General features: G+C 51.8%; 1 protein-coding gene across 1 annotated transcript; it reads right to left on the reverse strand.

Moving 5' to 3' along the window:
• Nucleotides 1-5,222: 5,222 nt before the first annotated feature.
• MREG (melanoregulin) lies at nt 5,223-18,918 on the reverse strand. The gene is made up of 5 exons (XM_040560796.1): nt 16,609-18,918; nt 13,581-13,740; nt 8,258-8,348; nt 6,750-6,913; nt 5,223-6,421 (listed from the first exon to the last, which is right to left on the reverse strand). The coding sequence occupies exons 1-5, from the start codon at nt 16,698-16,700 to the stop codon at nt 6,302-6,304; spliced, it is 627 nt and encodes a 208-aa protein (XP_040416730.1). The 5' UTR covers nt 16,701-18,918; the 3' UTR covers nt 5,223-6,301.
• Between the last annotated feature and the right edge of the window lies 1 nt (nt 18,919).

The following is an 18,919-nucleotide window of genomic DNA, read 5'->3' on the forward strand; positions in this document are numbered from 1 at the left end:
GGCTGGATCGAGCTTCCTGGAGACCTGGTGGCCGCAGTGGAGGGGACACAGGGCTTGATTTCCCCTGGTTTGCAACAGCACAGGAAGGTTGGCATACCCGTTTCATCAGAGATGTCCTGCTGGGGACCGGGCTGCAGGTTCACCAAGCATCTGGCGTGTTCGTCAGGAAGCTGTAATTAAGCCCCCGGCACGGGAACGGTGGTGCACAGGTCCAGCACGACTCTTCACATAGTTGGGCAAGAGGCAGGTTTAATATTGGGTGGGCTTCCTAAGCTGGTCACTGCTCCCGGTGTGTTTGCACATCCCCTGGGGAAGCTCCTTCCCTTCTGGAGAGCAGAATCAGAGCGTGAGCCAGTTCGGTGCTTTGCACCCCCTGTAATTCCCCTCTTTTGTCACAGGCTGCAGAGAACCGACCCTGAACGCGTGGTTACCCAAACTCGGGTAATTTCGGGGATGCATCTTGTCCAATGAGGTGGGAAGGAAAAGTGAAACAATTTTCCATGCAGTTGGGCAAGCTATGGCCAAATCACCCTGTAAAACTGCGTCTGATTAGTTCAGGGCCAGTCGCTGTACGTTAACTGTGCGATGGAGGCAAGGGGCTGCATCTGTGTTCAATCGGGACAGATAAACTGCAGGCAAGCCAAATTCCTCGGCATGCCTGCACACATCCTGTGCAGGGCTGCAGTCTCTGGGTGATCTCGCTTCAACATGGCCTCAGAGATTAAAAGGTGCCCTTCCCTCATGTTTTGAAGCAATTTTCACTCAAGAAGTAATCCGGGTATTACTGGCTGCCATGCGGCACACTTTGCTAGGGAGCTCACACCAAAGATTTAAGTATTGGATGGGGTGGATTTTAAACTAAACTTACTGATCATCTGCCTGGAAAATAAGAGTTTTCAGAGCTGAAACTGCTTGCAGGAGGAATAGGTATTCTCCTGAATTAAAAGAAAATGTTCAAAAGGCACTGCTGTGATCTAAATTCGAAGTTCTATTTTTCTGAGTAGAAACAATGCTTTATCCGGCTTACACTAAAAAGCTGGAGAGCATTAAAAAAAATGTCAAAACTGAATCAAAGCATCTTGAAACTATTATAGCGGAGTGTTTTGGATAATAGGCTTGTGAACGGTTGTGAGATACAAAGTTTTGCTGGAAGACAGACGAAGAAATATCAGACTCTTGACAATTCCCTCAGTGAAGCAACACCACTTTGCCATCAGCCCCAGTAGGTCTGAACGCCCTCCCCATCTGGCACCGGGATAACCCGATGGGCAGACAGAGATGGGGCAGCTCTGGGAATGGAAACCAAATTTCCAAACCCCATCAGCAAATAACGCTGTTCCTTTCCCTTCCTTCCCTTTCATGTTTTCCATACAAATCGTTCACACCATCTTCAAAAGGGAGAGATTATTTCAGAGGGGGGTGTTGGCCAAGATGACCTCCTCTGTCCCGAATTTCCCCCGTGATCCCTACGCTATGAGAAATGTGTGGGCTTTATTTCCTTCCATCAGACAGGCATAGGTCCTCTCGCTGCTTGTGGAAATCTCTTCAGGAGCCATCCTTGTTATTTTTGAGACTTTGATGCCGAAGAGGACTGGATGGGCAGTTGGCAGAAGTTTTGTTTTTGACTTCAGAAGTGTCTGGACTTGCCCTGGTGTTTGTGTCTCTGCAGTCTGACTCAAGCCCTGCCGAAGCCAAGTGTCCCAGTAGCTTTGCAGATATAAAGTTGCCACTCTCAGAGGGATAAAATCCTGGTAGCACGTCTCATCAATGTTTCTTCCTTCTGATCTGCCAGTGAACTTCCACCGAGCAGACTTTATTTTAACGACGGTTATCCAGGCGTACACAAACACATTTCATCCCCGCCGATGCTCCTCAGATGACGCACCCTGCAGCACCATCAAAACCCATTTTGGCACTGACGCTGTACCCATTGCACACAACCTTCTCCACCTGCCAAATTCCCTTCCCTTTCCTTGGGCAGTGGCTGGGCTGTGCCTATTTGCCTCTGTTTGCTGCTCTGCTATGGCTCTTGCTAGTTTGGCTGCCTAAATCTCTTTATTTTTTTAATGCTGCTGGGATCCCACCTTGCCAAGGGTGCCCACAGCCTCGATGGTGTCTTCCTTTCCTAACCCAAATATGACAAAATAGTCAATGGAATCTATTACTTGGAGAAAATAACTGTTGTTATTGAAGAATAAGGATAAAGTTTATAGGGGGAGGTAGGACTTTGCATGAGATCAGCTGATAGTAAAACCAGTCAAGCTTTTGGCCATGCAGGTCTTTGCGTAGGGCACTCAGCAGAGGCCAGTGAGCAGATTTCTCCACGGCCTCCTTGTGCAAGGGCAGCTCCCTCCGCAACGTTTGCAATTTGTAAGCCAAGGAAATGCTTTCAGTAAGCCATAACTTGCATAACAAGGACTCCCCGAGCAAAAAAAAAAATGGTTGTTTGTCTTCAAAGAAATACTTTTGGAGAGCTATTTTGTGGTAAGTCACTCAACATTACTGATCCTCATTAGATTAGAAAAGTACAGGCTTTCCCTCCAGGAAAAGTATGTAAGTGTTGGAATTTCTAACGTTAGAAATGATTGAAACTGAGGGGTTTGAAATGGTAATTTTTCCTATGGCTGAAATTTAGTAGACGACAGTTTTCTTTCCCATGTCCATTCTCATTACTTATCAGAAGTGCGGGCGTGATTTACATCCCTCGCGAGCAGGGTGGAAAGGCTGACTCCTGCCTCCCACCTCCTCCGCCTGCTGCTGCTCAGCCTTTCCCAAACACCTGCACTGCCACCTTCTGCCTGTGCTAAGCTCACAGCTCAGTTTTTTTTCTTATCCTGCCCGATTCATGATGTGTGTCCTAGTCAAATGTACAATACAATGAAGAAACCATATGTGCACAGTCAAGTTGGTCTGTAAATTGAATTTGTTTCTAGCTGGTCTCTATTTCGGCTGCTGGTTGCCTTGTACATAATTCCTGGCTTTGATTGAGAGGATGGGAGCCCTGCAGTGCTGCTCCTTGTGACCCACAAAACCAAAATACTTTGCTCAGCCACTGGCCAACCATTAGCCACAGGCGTTTGTTTGCCCAGGTTTGCTCGACAGCCTGAGCAATGCCAGCAGGGGCTGAAATAAGCAAAGGGAGGCTGGGGAAGGGAAGCTTTGGCTGTGGGTCATTATAGGTCTGGGTCTCTTCCTTGAGTTCAGAGAAGCTGCCCTGATTCATACCTGATGGTATCTGTTCCAGGTTGTTGTATGAACTGGGCTGGTCGTGTCTGTGACCCCTAAGGCCTAGGAGGAGGACACCCAGGTGACACCTGTCTGTGGCTTATAGACAGATGGAAAATGTCTTTTTTTTTTTTTTTTTTCCTTTCCAGTTGAAATATCAGTTAACATCACTTCCAGGCAGGAGCAGAGACCCTGTTGCCAGCCCTGGGAACCTCTGAAGGAGGTGGGCTCCCACCAGCTCCTGGAAACGGCCAGAACAACTATCGAACATCCAACCTCCAGCTTTTGTCAGAAAGCCAGTACTCCCAGGCTTGAGAGACTTCGTGCACCCAAGAAAAGGTTGGGAAATTTTTCCCCGCCCCGTACAGATGGTTTCCCACGGCACGGCTAGGGGAACAGTGGCATCTGCTGTTCGCTCCGCTGTCCTACAGCCACCGCTTCCCAGCTGGGTGCTTGCAGGTTTCACCGGGTGCAGGCAGGATTTGGGTCACTGGTGGCACCTGAGACCTGTTGAAAACATCTGCTCAGGGGTGCTGTGGGGTGTACGGGAGGCTGAAACCCAGCTGAACGGCAGCTAGAGGGTGGAGGGATGTCCCCTGTGTCTGCACTGGTTTCAGGATCTGAGTGTCTCCTCAATTTAGTCTCACGTTTTCAAACACCCCAAATGCAAACACTGCCCAGGAGCCTCTCTCCTGCCAGCGTCAGTGACTTTAATTCACCCAAAGCTTGCAAAGAGTTTAGTTTGGAGATTTTTGTGCGTGCTTCTTTCCCCATCTTTGTTCTTGCCTTTATACAGGAAGGTCCCACCATATCTGCTGCACAGGCACGCGTAGCTTTTCCTCTCTTAAAGCCTAAAGACATTTTTTAAATAGGACAGAGCCATATTAATAGGAACTGAGGAATATCTGAATGTTGTGATGGAAATAGCAGAGCGAGTGCATGCTGTACCTGTGTTCCAGGTGGTGCATCCTCTACTGCCCATTTCTGGGGCACAGCCAAAACCTTGCTGCAAGACAAACTGAGCCAAGCTTCCTTCTCCTGCCAGCACAGCAAGGAAGCCCAAATCCAAGCAAACCAAAAGGAAAAGGTGCGTTTCTCCCTGGTAATTTCTATGCAAATTAGAAAAGGCAAATTACTCTCTTCATTTTGGTAACTGAAATCCAGTTTGTCAGTCTGCACACGCACGAAAGACAGGGTGTTTCCTGCAGAGATGGACAGAATGACCAGCCTGAGCTTGGACCTCTGGGGAAACAATTACTGCTGGCTTTCATGTTTCAAGTTGTCAAATTTCTTACATTCACCATCCTTACACTTAACCAAAGGCTATTCTGCAATATTTGCACTATTCTCTTGGCCAGGTTTAGGCAGAAGAGCTGGGATTGACACGAGGTGACCAGTACATAACTTGGTGCATGAGTCCCTCAGCCTGGTCACTTCCCCCTACATCACAGAAGGGAGCACAAGGCTGAGGAGCACCTCAGGTGGCTTTACATAACACGTAGAGGTACAAAATGATAATATCCCACGGGTTGGCTTTTGCATGGTGGTGTGTACCTTGGCATGGGTTTACTCGGGCCGCCGGATCTCCCTGTTCTGCAACAGTTTGTTCAGACCAAACCCTTCAGCGCAAGAGTTGCCGTGCACTTTGTTTATTTTCTATAAAAACATGGGAGGCTTTCCGAAGTGCAGTTCAACTTTTGCTAAAAAAATAAAAAATAATAAAAAAAAATCAGCGGGAACTGGGCACTGAGCTCCAAATCCCATTGAAATTCATTTCAGTCCCCATCATCTTCTATGGAGGCTTTGGGTCTTAGGCTGGAAAATGACCTTTCTCTTGCAAGTCAACAGGTAAGTTGTATGTGTGTAAAGAACAGGTTGCAGAAGCCCACGCTCTACAAATACCTCAGCCCTTTTGCTATCAGCAGGCGAGATAAATGTTGTTTCCTGAATAGGGTCAGAGAGAGAGCAAGAAACCTTGGTTTTGGAGCATGTTTTGTTTATTAAATCCAGTTCTCGTTGATGTCTAGAGCTGAGAAAAATGTTTCCCAGGAAGACTGACAAGCAGAAATGTTTCATAAATATATATATATATTTCATACTCTGTAGGTATAAACAAATAAAAGCTCTATATTGCTGTTTTGGGAGGTCCTAAGCAACCAGCATTTTCAACTGGTCCGTTAGCAGCAAACGTGATAACCAGTGATGAACTTCCACTTGTTTTTAAGTGGTGAAATCCAGTGTTTTAAAATTATTGCTCATTATCAGACACACACGCACACACAAAGATATGAAGGGTGTCCATTTAACATCTTCATGAAGAGCAGTGACCATATCCATGGACAGCACGTGCAATTTTGTGGTGCTGTTCCTATTGCAATTAAGACCCGAACTTTCAGAAATGAATGAAGACGTTGGTGTGACCAGTCTGAGGGTGTTACAGGAGAACATTTCTCAGCAGGTCCCACCATGGAGCCTCCCTAAAATCTACCTTTGTTTACAGTGTCGGGCTGAGCATCCCTCGAGAGAAACGCCTCCAAACTGCTCACTGCTGCGGTCCCAGCACCCAACTGAACGAGGCTCCAGCCGTGAGCTCCTCTCCTGCAGGAGCTGGGACCAGCCCGGCGGGGACGAGGATGAGGAGCAGCACACAGAGCAATGTCCCAAAGCTGTAGACGACCGAGGTATTTTCCCTTCCTCGCTGGTTCTCCTGGATGGGAGGGCTGAGGGAGGTGGCTGATAGCATGAAGGGAGCAACGTGGCTCTCCTCACCGGAGACGTCCCACCTTTTTCAGCTACTGGGAGCAGCAATTCCCCCCGTGCCTACCAGCTGGTGGCCCCCCACCAGGACAACGCTGCAGCAGCTCCTGCTCCCTTCTCCTGGAGCACCTTGGGGTCCACCAGCCCTTTTCCCATACCCTCCCCATGGAGCACCCCTGGCTCTCAGCTCTGCTCTGGGCAGCCCACTCGCTTCTCAGCAGGGAAACAAGGAAGGGCACTACTTGTGCTACAAGCCCTCGGCAGGGGAACCTGGTCCCAGGGGAGGGAATCCCGCTGTAGCACCAGTGAGGCGTGCTCCTCAGGGCATCCCGGCGGAGACCTGCTTTTCATCCACCTTTTCCACGCCGGCTCTCTTTGGGTACACCACGCTGGCCATCTTGAAGAACTCATCCGCAGCGTCCAGAGCTATGAGCCGGTCCTGCCAAAGCAAGAGGGTTTTACAATCAGCATGGGCTGCCTGGTCAGGGTCCCCCCTCTGTGGCTCTCAGGTTAAGCCAGGCTTGAGGTCTAATCTTCTCCCACCTCATTAACAGGCTACGAGAGCACCCAACTGCACAGCACCTTCGGGAGCAATTTGATGATGCTGCAAGTCACGTCTCCAAGGAGCTACAGGTGCAATATCTGATGGAGCTGCTCCAGATGCTACCAGGTACTTGAATTTCCTTCCACCTACCTGCTCCCCTGTGCATGAGCCCATTTGCAGAGCTGGGGGTTTCAGGGAGGGAGGCACGCTCGGAGCTACTCACCACCACAAAGAGGTAGCGCTCAGAGAGCTGCCAGCTGGTCGGGAAGATGTTTGTCTCTTCAGACAGCTTTAGCAGGATGTCCCGGGCTTTGCCCATGTTCTGAGAGTCGCTGATGATGCTGAGTTTGGTCACGGACAGGAGGGAGTCTGCTTCCTTCTGGAAACCTGAGGAGGAGATGTTAGAGAAAGGAGACAAATGTACGGAGGGCAGGGGCCATCCCTGAACACTAAATGCTCTTGCCAAGTTCCTCATTCCCCCTCCACCCTGGGCTGCTGCTTTCCCTACATACTAAAACAAACCAGATTTTTCCACAGCAAGCTCCATGGCTGCACTTGGGGCAGGCATGAGCTTGCTGCCTGGGGAATAAATATCATTAAGAAAATTCAGAGCAAGTAGCTAGTTTTTCAGAGGAGGGCCATGATCACCCCACCCAAACCCTGGGTGTTGATTCAGCTCCTGCATGCTCCTGATGTAAGTGGTGCAAGAGCTTTTGGGGCTGGCGGGGCACCCCAGTGATTACAGCAGTATGTTGCTGGCAAGTTGTAAGTGAAAGTGATAAAAAACCTCTGGCAGTAATGAATGCACATGAGATCGTTCCCGTAGCAGTCAGCATCTCTTATAGGAAAGGTACCCAGGGAAGGAAAAGGGAGGAGGATGAATCAGGGCAGTGATCACGTAATTGCTACCACTAACTCAGCTCCAGGGAGCTGGTGGCAATGCATCTTATCTGAAAATGTTTACAGGAAAACGAGTGATGGTCTTATGATTAAAACACAGGTGTAGCTAGTGAGCGATAGCAGGTTTCTCTTCTGCTTTCACATCTCGCTCTGCTACGGCCAAAAGATCCCAGGCCTTGAGCTTCCTACCCTTTGCAAACCAACTCTGGAGCCACTGCAGATGTGAGGGAGATGTGGCTGCTTGGGAGGGCCTTTGTCAATGACCAGGGACAGATTCAGGACCTGGGAGAGTCTTTCTCAACACGCAGGGATAGATGTAAGGACCAAGTGCTCTCTCCCACATGTGGTCTGCATAGGCTGTGGAGCACCTGGGCACAGACAAGTGCTGATACCTGGTTGTGAGTTCTCGGTGCTCCTCCCATCCAGATGCCAGGAGTGGCCTGGATCCCCATCTCTTTTCATCCTAGTGACAATGTTGGGCAATTTTTTTTGGTGCAAGAACAATTCAGATTCACTTTGGAGCAAAGAGAGTGGGTGGTTTCACTCCGATCAGAGGCATGAGCCAAGGAGGAAAACTAGAGGTATCTGTGATCAAATCTGGAAGGAATATTCAGTTCTCCCTGCTTATCTTGTTTATAAAACACAGGGGGAGCTCCCAGCTATTCCTGCTAAGCTTGCAAAAGGAAACTAGACATGGATGACTGCGCATTGCTGGGCTTGAGGGGCTCTCCTGGACCCCTGCCTTCTGCTGGCCATGGTCCCTGGGCTTTCCAGTCATGGGACCTCTCACTCAGCACCACAGTAATGACATCGTTTTGTCCTTCAGCCTACCTAAATCCTCCAAAATGTGTTTCCACCTGCTTCTCACTTCTTTCCGGGTTTGCCGTAACGTATAGATATCATAGTTGAGCTTCTGCCATTCCTGCAAAGCAAAGAAATAACATAGTCAGGCATTTGCACACGGTGGGGCTCTGCTGCTTTTCTAGGAATTTCAGCTTCTAGAAATGGAGCCAGAGCTAAACCAGTGACGCTGGCAGTGAGGGATCGCTGTGAAGGTCAATGGCCAGGCCTCTGGTGCCTCTGGGAGAACTTATGCTGAGCAAGGAAGGATATTTTAGCTTGGCTTTTGGCACAGCATCTCTGTATCTCCTTAGTGCAGGCTGAGCAGGCTTCCGGTTCCTTTGAGCTGGCATCACAGAATTTAGCCTGGGTGTTGCTGCCGGCCGAGGTGGGCTCCTTGGTGGGACGGGGAGAGCACAAACCTGCCGCTGTGCTCGGTGCTGGACATGGTGGTGCTGTCCTGGATGGGGAACAACACGAGCCAGAGCCCTTTTTTACCCCATACCCTGACACCCCAGCTAGTACCAAAACCTCAGGCCGTGAAAACACCTTAATTGACCCTTGCAGCTTGAGAAAGCATGAGCACATATTAATAATTACCTTCTACAGCCTATTGCAACACCTTATTCGCATACCCTTGTGGTAAAACTGGCACGGCACACTTCTAATAGCTGATGACAGCCTGTAGAAAACTTAAAGTTGCTGCTGTGCATGGTCATGGACACGGTGTCTTCTCCAAAGGGCTCAGCCCCCTGTTTGGCTTCCACCTGGAGCAGGCAGGTCTTCAAAAGCAGTTGGGAACAATAAAAATAGACGATGTAAATACGCACGCTGGGAAGGATGCATTGACAGCACCGTCCACGCAGCGGGTTGGAGCATCGCTCAGATCATTTCCTCGTGCTAACAGCCTTAATTAATCACACTGCTGAGCAGCAGACAACACAGGCGGACTCCTGCAGAATAAACGGGTGCTCATCTGTGCCACCCCCCTGGGATTTTCCTCCCTGGGTTCAGGGCGGTGATGAATATCTACAAAGGCAGACTACGTTTCAGGAACCCCACTGCTTTTCCAGCAGCTGCTGCCTTAACCGAGTTTCCTTGATTTGGTAGAGATGGAGATTTCGAGATGGAGATTTCTTGCAGATTTCTTACTGTTTTTTTTTCTACTGCTTTTTCCCCAAGCTGGCCAATATGTCATGGCTGACGAGAATTAAATGCCTGCCACGTAAAGGTGCAGCTTTACAGTGTGCACACGAGGGCACCTGGCTGCCAGAAAAAGGAAGCCAAGAGCTGGCCCAGCCCCTGGCTGTAGGAAGGGAGGAGGCAGGAGCAGGAGGGGGTCAGGCTGCCGAGCTGATGGCTGGGAGAGAGCCGTGACGCTCTCTGGATTCAGGGCAGCGAGGTTTCCCCTGTCTATTTTTGTTCTGAGGGAATCTAGGTTATGACTTCCTTGCACATCCTGCTTCCTGAGCTGCTCTACGGAGTGAACCCAGTCCCAGAGGACCTCGAACACTGCCCTGCTGGGGGAGAATTTGGGGAGGGTGCAACAGAGAGGCTTTGGTACCGGAGATGGTGCTTATAAGCATCGCCTGTCTCTGCTGTTTGTCACCTCTGGCTGCCCTCCAGACAGCACGAAGGCTTGAAAAGCAGGGATTATCTGGGTGAGGCTGGGCAATGCCCTGCTCTCCACCAGCCTCAGAAACCACCGACCTCTCCCCTCAGCACAGCCGTCCTAAATGCAGCAGGGGGCTGCCTGCTGCGCTGCTTTAATGAAGAAATAACAGGAGCTTTCTACCCCCAAAATTAATCTAAAAAAGCCTCTCCCTTTAACTACACAGCAGAGGAAGAGCAAATGCTGTCTGGCCCCTTGTCTCCGTGCAGGAACAAGCAACATCAGAGCCAAGAGCAGGCGGGTGTTCCCCGCGTGCATCCCTGAGTCACCAGGAGGTGACCTGTGGTGGGGCCGGGCGGCATCACGAGGCTGAGGATGCTCCAAACCCGAGGGCAGGGAGCTGGGGCTCGTGCCAAACCCTGTGCTCCCTTGGCCCTTGCTGCTGCTGTGGGGTGTTATTTCCTCCCGTCCTCAGCAGGGCGAGCAACTTGGAGCTGGGCTTGAACATGAAAACATGGCTTGGATGATGCTCCGTGACTATGGAACAAATGTGCCAAAGGGCAGGCAGGCGCCGTCGGACTTTTCATCCCTGCTCAGATGGAAATTTCCTAATTAGCAGGGAGTTCTCTTCACGTTGCCAAAGCAACCCCCTACTGAGGCCATTTCCCTTATTCCCTTGAAAGCAATTTATATCACTGTTTGTCGTTTTTTTTTAAGAAATGGGGTTGAAACACAGTTATTAGTGAAAAACTGCAAAACCCTGGGCCAGGGAGGTAGCACCCTGCACCCAGGGGTGCTCCTGCTCTCACCCAGCATGAAGAAGCTGAACAAATACAAACACAAGTACGTTCGTACACTGAGCCGTCCTCCCACATCTCAGCTTGTCCGTTATCACTGGAGTCCCGTAAACACAGTCCCATAAAACACTTCCCTCCGTGTTAGCAGGCTGCCTGCTGGAACAGCGCCTTGCCCCGTTTCTACGCAACATCCTAAATCACGCCGCGTTTTCCTAGAGGTTCTCATTTCACCTCCAGATTCAAGCTTTTATTTCATACCACAACAGGTTTGACACCGCCGCAGGAAAAAAAAAAAAAAAAAAAGGAATTTTCCATATTCAAAACGTTGACCCAAGCTTTGATGAGCTTCGCTGAGAGCTCTGATCTCGCCCAGGGCGGCGCAGCGCCTGCCCCTGGGAGCTCGCTGCCCTGGTTGGGCGAGGAGCAGCGCCGCTGGCCTTATGCAAGCCGAGGGCATGAGGAATTTGCACCGGAGCTGCCAAGTTTTACGAAGGGAAGGGGCAGGGAGGAGAAACACCGAGCTGGATGTGTCCGAAGTCTCTGCTGCTGTGTGAGCACAGGAAATCACCGCCTTGTGCTGCACCTCGAATGTTGCTCTGTTATGATTACACATGGGGAGGTGGTGCTCACCCCTCACCAGCCTCCTCCACTTACACATGGGCTGCAACTGCTCTTTCAGAAAAAACGGCCTGTCTTGATGTAAAGACTTGCCAAAAAAATGCTTGTATAGGCAAACAATGTCAACAGGCTCCTCCAGGGATGCTTACAGGCCACCCTTGGGCACCATGCGGAGTTACCAGGCGGTTTCCACCAACCAAACCCTGCAGGCTTGCTCAGGGAACAGCACAAAGGAGGAAAACATATTTTTTTCTCATCTGTTCATTGATGCCCAGAAGCTCAGACTCCTGGCATCACCACCAAAAAGGTACAGCTTGGTATGCCTTGGTATTCATCAGTCTGCTGGCGATGGGGCGCCCAGGCTTTCCCCTGCCATTGCATCCTGACCCCCCGCTTCTGTCCTAGCTCACAGCACTTGTCTCTTTGTGCGCAGTGATTTTAAAACAGAAAATGCAACAGGAAGCAGACATGGGGTAGATTGAGGAAAATGCGATACGGGTTTGAATGCCACGGCAGTGTCACGTAGCCACATGGAGAGAGCTGCCCTTTGTGGTCCTGCCAGCCCCCCGTGCTAGGAAATCACGGCGATAAAGGTGGGAAGGAAGCACGCAGTAAGCGCACCGCATGCTGAAATTAAATCCAGGGGCAGAGATCCAGGGGTCAGTTCTCCTTTCGGTCCTATTTTAACCGAGATTGAGCAAATGGAGGGATGGTTTCGTGACGCTTGTGCTCAGCACGAAGCAGCAGCCCTGGCCCATCCCCTGCCCCGCAGCATCTGTGCGCTCCCTGGGAACCAGCTGCCAGCAGCAGCTCCCAAAGCAGCTTATGGCTTTCGCAGGCCAGCACTGTTTTGCAATTAGACTTTTCTCTCTTTCATTAGGAGGAGAGGGCGATGCAATCTGGCCTAGTTTTGTTCAGTGCTCGCTGGAGAGTAAGGAGAGATTTCAGCACCCGGGGCCGGCCGGAGGAATGTTGGGTTCCCAGGCCAAATTCCTCCCTGTCCTGGCACCAGGAAAGGGCTGCAGCTGAGGACTACAACAGCTTGTATATCCTCGAGTCTTCTTTTTAAGCAAATTACAGGACCTGGATGGGAGGCATGAGACTAAAGCTAAGCAACGTGTGTGTCTCAGCCCTGCGTGCCTCAGTTTTCCTTGCTGCAGAGCACGTGCATGGGGCACGGCCCCACGCTGCAGCTCATGCAAACCTTCAGAGTTTCTCCAACCACGCTGCACTGCAGCAAGCTTCCAGGTCAGCCTGATGTCATGCTCCTCAGGGTTTTTTATTAATCATGCTGCAAAAAAAATGGTGCAGTTGTTTTGGCACAAGCAGCAGCAGAAGCACCTGCTCGCTTGCCCCCAACTTACACTCACATCTGCAACCCCAGTGAGGCTGACATACAGCACTCCTTTGCCCAGGGAGCCATCATTTAGCACTTAGGATACCGTTTTATAGCTAATAATAGTGCTTTATGACTCCTGCCTTATAATGGGCCTCAAAAGGCTGAAATCAGGCACTATCATGTGCTCTCCTTTGCTTTGGACCCTGAAGTCCACCCCGCTCCGCACCCAGCCCCTGAACGGAGATGTCCTCATTTCCTTCAACCCAATTAAGCTGGGTGAAGCTCTCCATCTTCTCCAGGACAAACAATTGTAAGGTGGAGAAGATAAAGTGGGGAAGGAAAAGGGTATTTTGATATTTAATACATTTTTCTCAATCTCAGTCATACCATCTAGTGAAAGGTTTTGGTTTAAGGGAACTATCTCGCAGCGGGGAGGAGTTATGGTCTCGCGGTCTCTTGGATGAAATGGGATCATGCTGAAATTAAACAGGAAGCCTCCAGGCTTTTCTGAAAACATTTTGGAGTCTGAAAAGCAATCAGAGAGGGGGAAAGGCATCTATATTTGCTACAGCATGGTCCTAATCAGGCCGCCGAAATCTCCTTTGCACAGAAGTGCTTTGGGGAAGGAAATGAGGGCTTCAAAGCAGTGTTTATGTAATAGAGATGATTTTTCCCTTCTGTGACGTGCCACTTCTCCAATTCTTGGTAACTGTCCTATAACCCATCGGAGAAGTGTCTAAGGCAACATCTCACTGGAGCAGCAGCTCAGCCCAAGGCACTGGCGATGCCATGTGAACCTGGGATGTGGCCACCGCAGGCAGAGCTACCACCATCCCATCCCAGAAACCCCAAAACAAAGTATCAGACAAAACCCGTCCTGGTGAGCTAGGAAATAGAGCCGGTGACACCAGTGCTCCGTGAAGCCCAAGGCAGGTTGCCCGCCCTCACCTCGGAGTCCTTGTCCAGCTGGCTCCTGCCCACGATCATGTTGTACAGCACCCGGTCGTCGTCCGCCTCCGTGTGGGTCACGTCGTGCGGGGTGCTCCACAGGTTCTGCTCCTCGTCCCGCGCCAGTGTGGCTCCGAAGGAGGCATACGGATTGTTGTTGCTGCAGAGAGGGGATAAGAGGCTGTGTCAACCACCCGAGCATCACCTTGGCCTTCCCAAAAAACCCCTTCTGTGAGCTTCAATCTCTTTTTGAGCTTGAATCCCTTTTCACGGTGTCCACACCGGCACACCTTGTGAAAATGAAGACCCTAGGAGCGCATCTCCCCATGGCCCCCCTGTGCAATCGCCCCCAGCCTCTCCGAGCTCAACTTCTTGTCAAGCTCAAGCTTCTACTCCCACCCATCTCCTCCTCACAGGCACGGCTGTTGGGCAGTGTTTTATTCTGGACAAAACACGTGGTGCTTCTGTTAGAGCTGGGACTGGGGAAGAGGGGGTTCGGGGCGATCTCATCCACGTGCCTAGTCTGAATACCCGATCCCATCCTAATTCCTGGTGGGAGGGAGCGAGAGATGGAGCCAGACCCTTCTCGGTGCTGCCCCATGGTAGGATGAAAACTGAAATGCAGGAAATTCTGTTTTAATGTTAAGTAAAAACTGGCATGGGTTGCCCAGAGAGGTTGTGGAGTCTCCACCCATGGAGATGCTCAAAACCCAACTGGACACGAACCTGGGCAACCTGCTGGAGGTGACCCTGCTCAAGCAGGGGCTGCACGGGATGGTGACCTCCTCAGCCTGCTGAGAAAATCCTGGATTTATTCGATCAATGGTCAGCAAAGCAGAGCATCACCTTCTGGGGAGGCTGACCCAACGAGATGAGGAGCTTTTGTACACGCTGTGCTTGTTGCTAGTGGTAGTGCATGGTTTTTTATAGGGTTGTTTAATTCCGCGGGGACAACTTTTTCTAGAAACCCATCCAGTCAAACCTTAGATAGCACTGTGGGTGCTTTACCTGAGACATCAGGGCGTTACAAAGGGTGCTAAGAGGAGCTCCAGCACATGGATAAGACAGCAAAACTCACATGAGCATTCCTGCAGGAAGCTTAATTAGACTCAGCAAACCAAAAACCTGAGCAACAGGTAATAAGGGGAAAGATAATCTCTTATAATCTCCCATTGAAGCCAAGCAGACGAAGGTAGGGGTGAGGGTGTGGATGGCATAACTCAGCCCTGCCAACACGGGCTTGCCCAAAGTGTCTTCACACCCGGCCAGCCCCAAACAAATGCTGTGGATGGATCAGGGGACGTCGTGGGGACACCAGAGCAAGCATCCAGCCATGCCAGGAGGGTTTCTGTGATTTTTCCAAGCCTCCCCGCAGGGCACACAGCATCCCAACCCACGGGGCATCACTCGCAAGCCTTCATCGCCATCCTTCTGCCTTCAGCGGGCTTCCTCCTACTCACCGAGCCACCTGCAGCCCTCAGCACCTGGCTTACCATGGAAACACTATTTGGCAATAACGCTAACACGCCTCAGCTTTTACGAGCCGCTCTCTCCCAGCTTGCAGGGCTCTTCCCAAAGCGTCTTCATTTCCAAACACTGCCCAGGAGGCAGCAGAGCCAAGCAAACACAGTGGGCAACAGTGGGAAGCACGGGCACAGAGCAAGTGTCCCCTGAGTGCGCTGTACTGCCAAACATCACCAAAACTGAAGGAATGGGGGAAAAACAAGCACGTGAAGGGCAGCCTGCAAGGCCAGCTGCAGCAGTCTCCATGGGACCAGAGAGGACTCAGACTGCTTTGCCTTTTGGTCTTTATCCAGAAATGGTGAGCATTAATGCTTTGCTCACAGGTTTCCTTCCCATCACTGCTTCCTTCTCTGAATATCAGATTTATGGCTTGGGAAGATTAAGGTGAAAAGTCACGGAGTCAACACTTAGGGGGCTATCCCTGGGCTCTCAGCTCCCGAAGAGTAAAGAGCTGAAATCCCCACCAAGTCACTCCCTTTAAACAACGCTGCAATAAAATAAACAGCACCGCGCTCCCGCGAGATCCCCGCTTCGAAATATAAAACCCCAAAGCATCCCATCCAGGGACAAGCCAGTGATTAGGCTATTAGGTTAATTAATGTGGCCACACTTGTGCAGTAGCAGGTGCCTTTCAAATGCCCAGCATTTGTACAGCCTTTCCTGCTTACAGCCAGCAATACGTGGACAGGTGTACGAAGGCATGTTGCTAAAGAAAGGTGCACAACCACGCTCGCACCTCTCCGCACGTGCACCGAGCTCTCATTAGGTTAATACGAATTTCCTGGGCTGCAGGCCCCACGCTGGGGATTATCCGGTTCTTATTGAGGTAACCGCTTTAGCAGCACGGAATCAGGGCGCCTCCATCCCCGCTGGCAGCTCCCGTGACTCCCCGCTCACTAAATAGGTCACCCCACGTCCTGGGAGCCCCCCCACCCCTGCGGCGCTGTGGGAGGATGGAGAGGTGCCGCGCACGGAGCCACCTGCAGGGTGCAAACCCCAATTCTGCGTGGGCACGGGTCTGTCCTCTTCCCAACCTCAGAGCCGGACAGCAAAGAAAGGAAATCTCCCCAGAAAGCAGCGTGCACGCTGCTCAACGCCACGGCGTGTTCTGCAGGGGCTGTGCTGCCCTCGCCCTCCGCAGCATCCCCAGTCCGTGGGGTTTTGTAGGGGTGTGGGGAGCCCAGGTGGGACCCCCTCATTCCTCCTCACCCCATGGAGACCCCAACCCCGAGGCTCGGCCCCGCAGTCTCTCCAGGGGGAGATGCAGCTGCCGCTTCTCTCTCGAAAACTTGTTCGATTTGTTTGTCTGAGAGCCGAGCGCACGCAGCGGCATCACGCCACGGGGGGCAAGACCCTGCACACAACCCCCCCCCCAGAGCCTCCAGCGGGGTAAAAAGCAGCAAAAGGGGTGACAGAGGTGGGAGAAGGCGAAGAGGGGCTGGGCTGGGAGCATCCCCCTGGCCCCGGGGGCGCAGGGATGGAGATGAGGAAGGGGGGCACTCACCTGAGCAGCGGCTCCTTCTCGGGGGCCGCCGCCTCCCCTCCGCAGCAGCCGCAGCAGCCGCCCAGCGAGCGCAGCCAGGCCCCCAGCCCCATGGGCTCCTCCAGGGAGCCGCGTTGGGCTCTGCTCGCCCGGGCTCTGCCCGCCCCCGGCCCCTCGGCGCCTCCCCAAGCCCTTCCCCGGCTTTGGATCCGCTCCTTCCGCAGCTTTCCCACGGCCTCAGCCGCTGGGAGCCATCGCGCTCGTCCGCCGGAGCCTGGCGCGGCCCAAACGCGGGCAGGAAGGCGAAACGAAGGCGGTGCGCGCTCCTCTTGCTCTCCCTCTTCTTCATTCCAGGCCTCGCCGATCCACGATCATCCCCTTCCGGTGAATTATGGCCACTTGGATGCTCGGCAGCCCCGGGGAGCGAAGCACCGTGCCTGCACAACGCGGCCGTGACGTGTCGGCAGCGCCCAACGCCCGAAAGGAGCACGCTCGACTTGGGGAGCGGAGAGCATCCGCAGCCACCCCAAAGGTTATTTCCCACCCAGGACCGGGCGCTGTGCCTGACAGACCCACATTTGGGGCAGAAGGGGGCTTCGCTGGGTCCAGATTTTGGTGCGTGGCCCGCTCTGAGCCTGTTTGGGATCAACCCATCACTTCTCCAGGCTCTTGGCCAGCGCCAGCACACCCGTGGCACGTCCTCGGAGCTCGAGGCAGGTGCACAAGCTTCTCCACAAGCTTCTCCATGAGTTTCTGGAGGTGCTTCTGCATCATTCCTCGGAGAAACTGCGTGGTGCTCTTGCTCCATGGGCACCTTTCGCTTGGCACAGAGGGCTGAAATTCAGGATGACAGTGCCACGAAGGTGCCGTGGCACATCCACATCTGTCTGAGGCCACGGGAGGTTAATTCATTAATTCATTTCAATTTGCAAATTAAGCTCTTGATGCCACTTTTATAAGGAAATAGTGGCACAAGGTGAAGAAGGGGAGGCAAGAGGAGCTTTGGGTGCCTGTGTGGGGAGCTTGGCATGCTCCCTGGCCCAGCCACAGATTCTCATGTGACTTGTTCATTTCATTAATCATTCCCCCAGCCAGTCTTCCCGTCTTCCTTAATTAAAGGGTGAGATTGCGGGAGAAGGACTTGTTCCATGCTGCTTCCAGAAGGTCCCAGCGCTGGGCTTTTCCGCTCAGCCAGGGCTTTCAGCTCCTCTGTGTGTAAAGCGTTCACAGGACAGGATTTCCACGGGATGAGCTGACCAGCCAGGCAGGATTTCAAAGCCGAGGGCTCTTCCACAGGTTTCCTCATAGCCTGCAGCTTGCCCTTGCTTCTTTTCAACCTCTCATGTGCTTGAGCACAAGGACAGCCAGAAGACGTGCCAGCCACTATGAAAACGCTCCAGCAATCGGCCGTGGTAGTTACTTGCACACACGTGAACGCACATTCCTGCTTCACCTTTCCCAAAATAGTCCCGATGGTAGAGATTTCCATCGCGTCTCATACACTTATCATATGCTCATCATACACTTACACACATTTACACCATATATTTTAAATCAGCCCGGCCAGAAATCCAAAAGGCTCAGAGCTGAAGTGCTTAAAATATGGTCAAGAAGGAAATCAGGGAGAAATTCATGTTCTGCTTAGAAAATACGTGTAATTAATTAGAAAGCATTTATGAGTCTTGTAACAAGTGCTTTGTAGCTGCAGGAAAAGGAGGTGGTTAAGAGTTTTTGTAGTGAAATTAGGGGAGATTTTTATTTTTTTCTTCCAGAGAGGTATTGCTGGGACAGCATAAACACCATTACGGAGCGAGGCCTGCCAGAGAATGGAATTTGTGTTCTGGGTAGAAAACCAGCATCTCAAGGAGCAGCTCTTCCACACCAGAAAATACAGCGGCTTTGGTCCCTTAACATTAGCATGGGCTCAAAATCTCTGCTTATTATCGGAGACTCGCAAGCAAATTACAAATTGAAGGAAACTACTTGGGGTGCATCCAAGCTCTGCTGGCCCCAGGTGTGTGCAATAAGTGTTACTCTAGCGGTTGCCTCTGCAAATGGTAAAATCCTGCCTAGAGCCAGGTGAGGGGCTTTGCTCCTGATGCTGGCAGCAGGGTTATGAAGGCTCTGGTGGTGCTTTTTCCCTTTCTGCTGGGTGGCAGGAGGGTGTTTCAGCACAGCCAGGCTGTGTAATAGGGGCTGGGGTTCCTGCAGGGCTTGGTTCCAGCTTGTGGTGTCTGCTGGGCTTCACATCTGCTTCCTGAGGGGCGCAGGGCTCCCGAGCACCCCCCATTTTGTGTGCTTTTTGGGACTTTGCTGAATTACCACGGTGACT

The sequence above is a fragment of the Cygnus olor genome, chromosome 6 (assembly GCF_009769625.2).
Source record: "Cygnus olor isolate bCygOlo1 chromosome 6, bCygOlo1.pri.v2, whole genome shotgun sequence".
In the NCBI taxonomy this organism is placed as follows: domain Eukaryota; kingdom Metazoa; phylum Chordata; class Aves; order Anseriformes; family Anatidae; genus Cygnus; species Cygnus olor.

What these genes read in the sequence shown, in the direction of transcription:
- MREG (XM_040560796.1), bottom strand. Translation starts at nt 16,700, where the DNA reads ATGGGGCTGGGGGCCTGGCTGCGCTCGCTGGGCGGCTGCTGCGGCTGC. An exon ending in AGCTGGACAAGGACTCCGAG is followed by an intron (nt 8,349 to 13,580) that starts GTGAGGGCGGGC and finishes TTTGCTTTGCAG; the next exon opens with GAATGGCAGAAGCTCAACTA. An exon ending in AGCGCTACCTCTTTGTGGTG is followed by an intron (nt 6,422 to 6,749) that starts GTGAGTAGCTCC and finishes TTGCTTTGGCAG; the next exon opens with GACCGGCTCATAGCTCTGGA.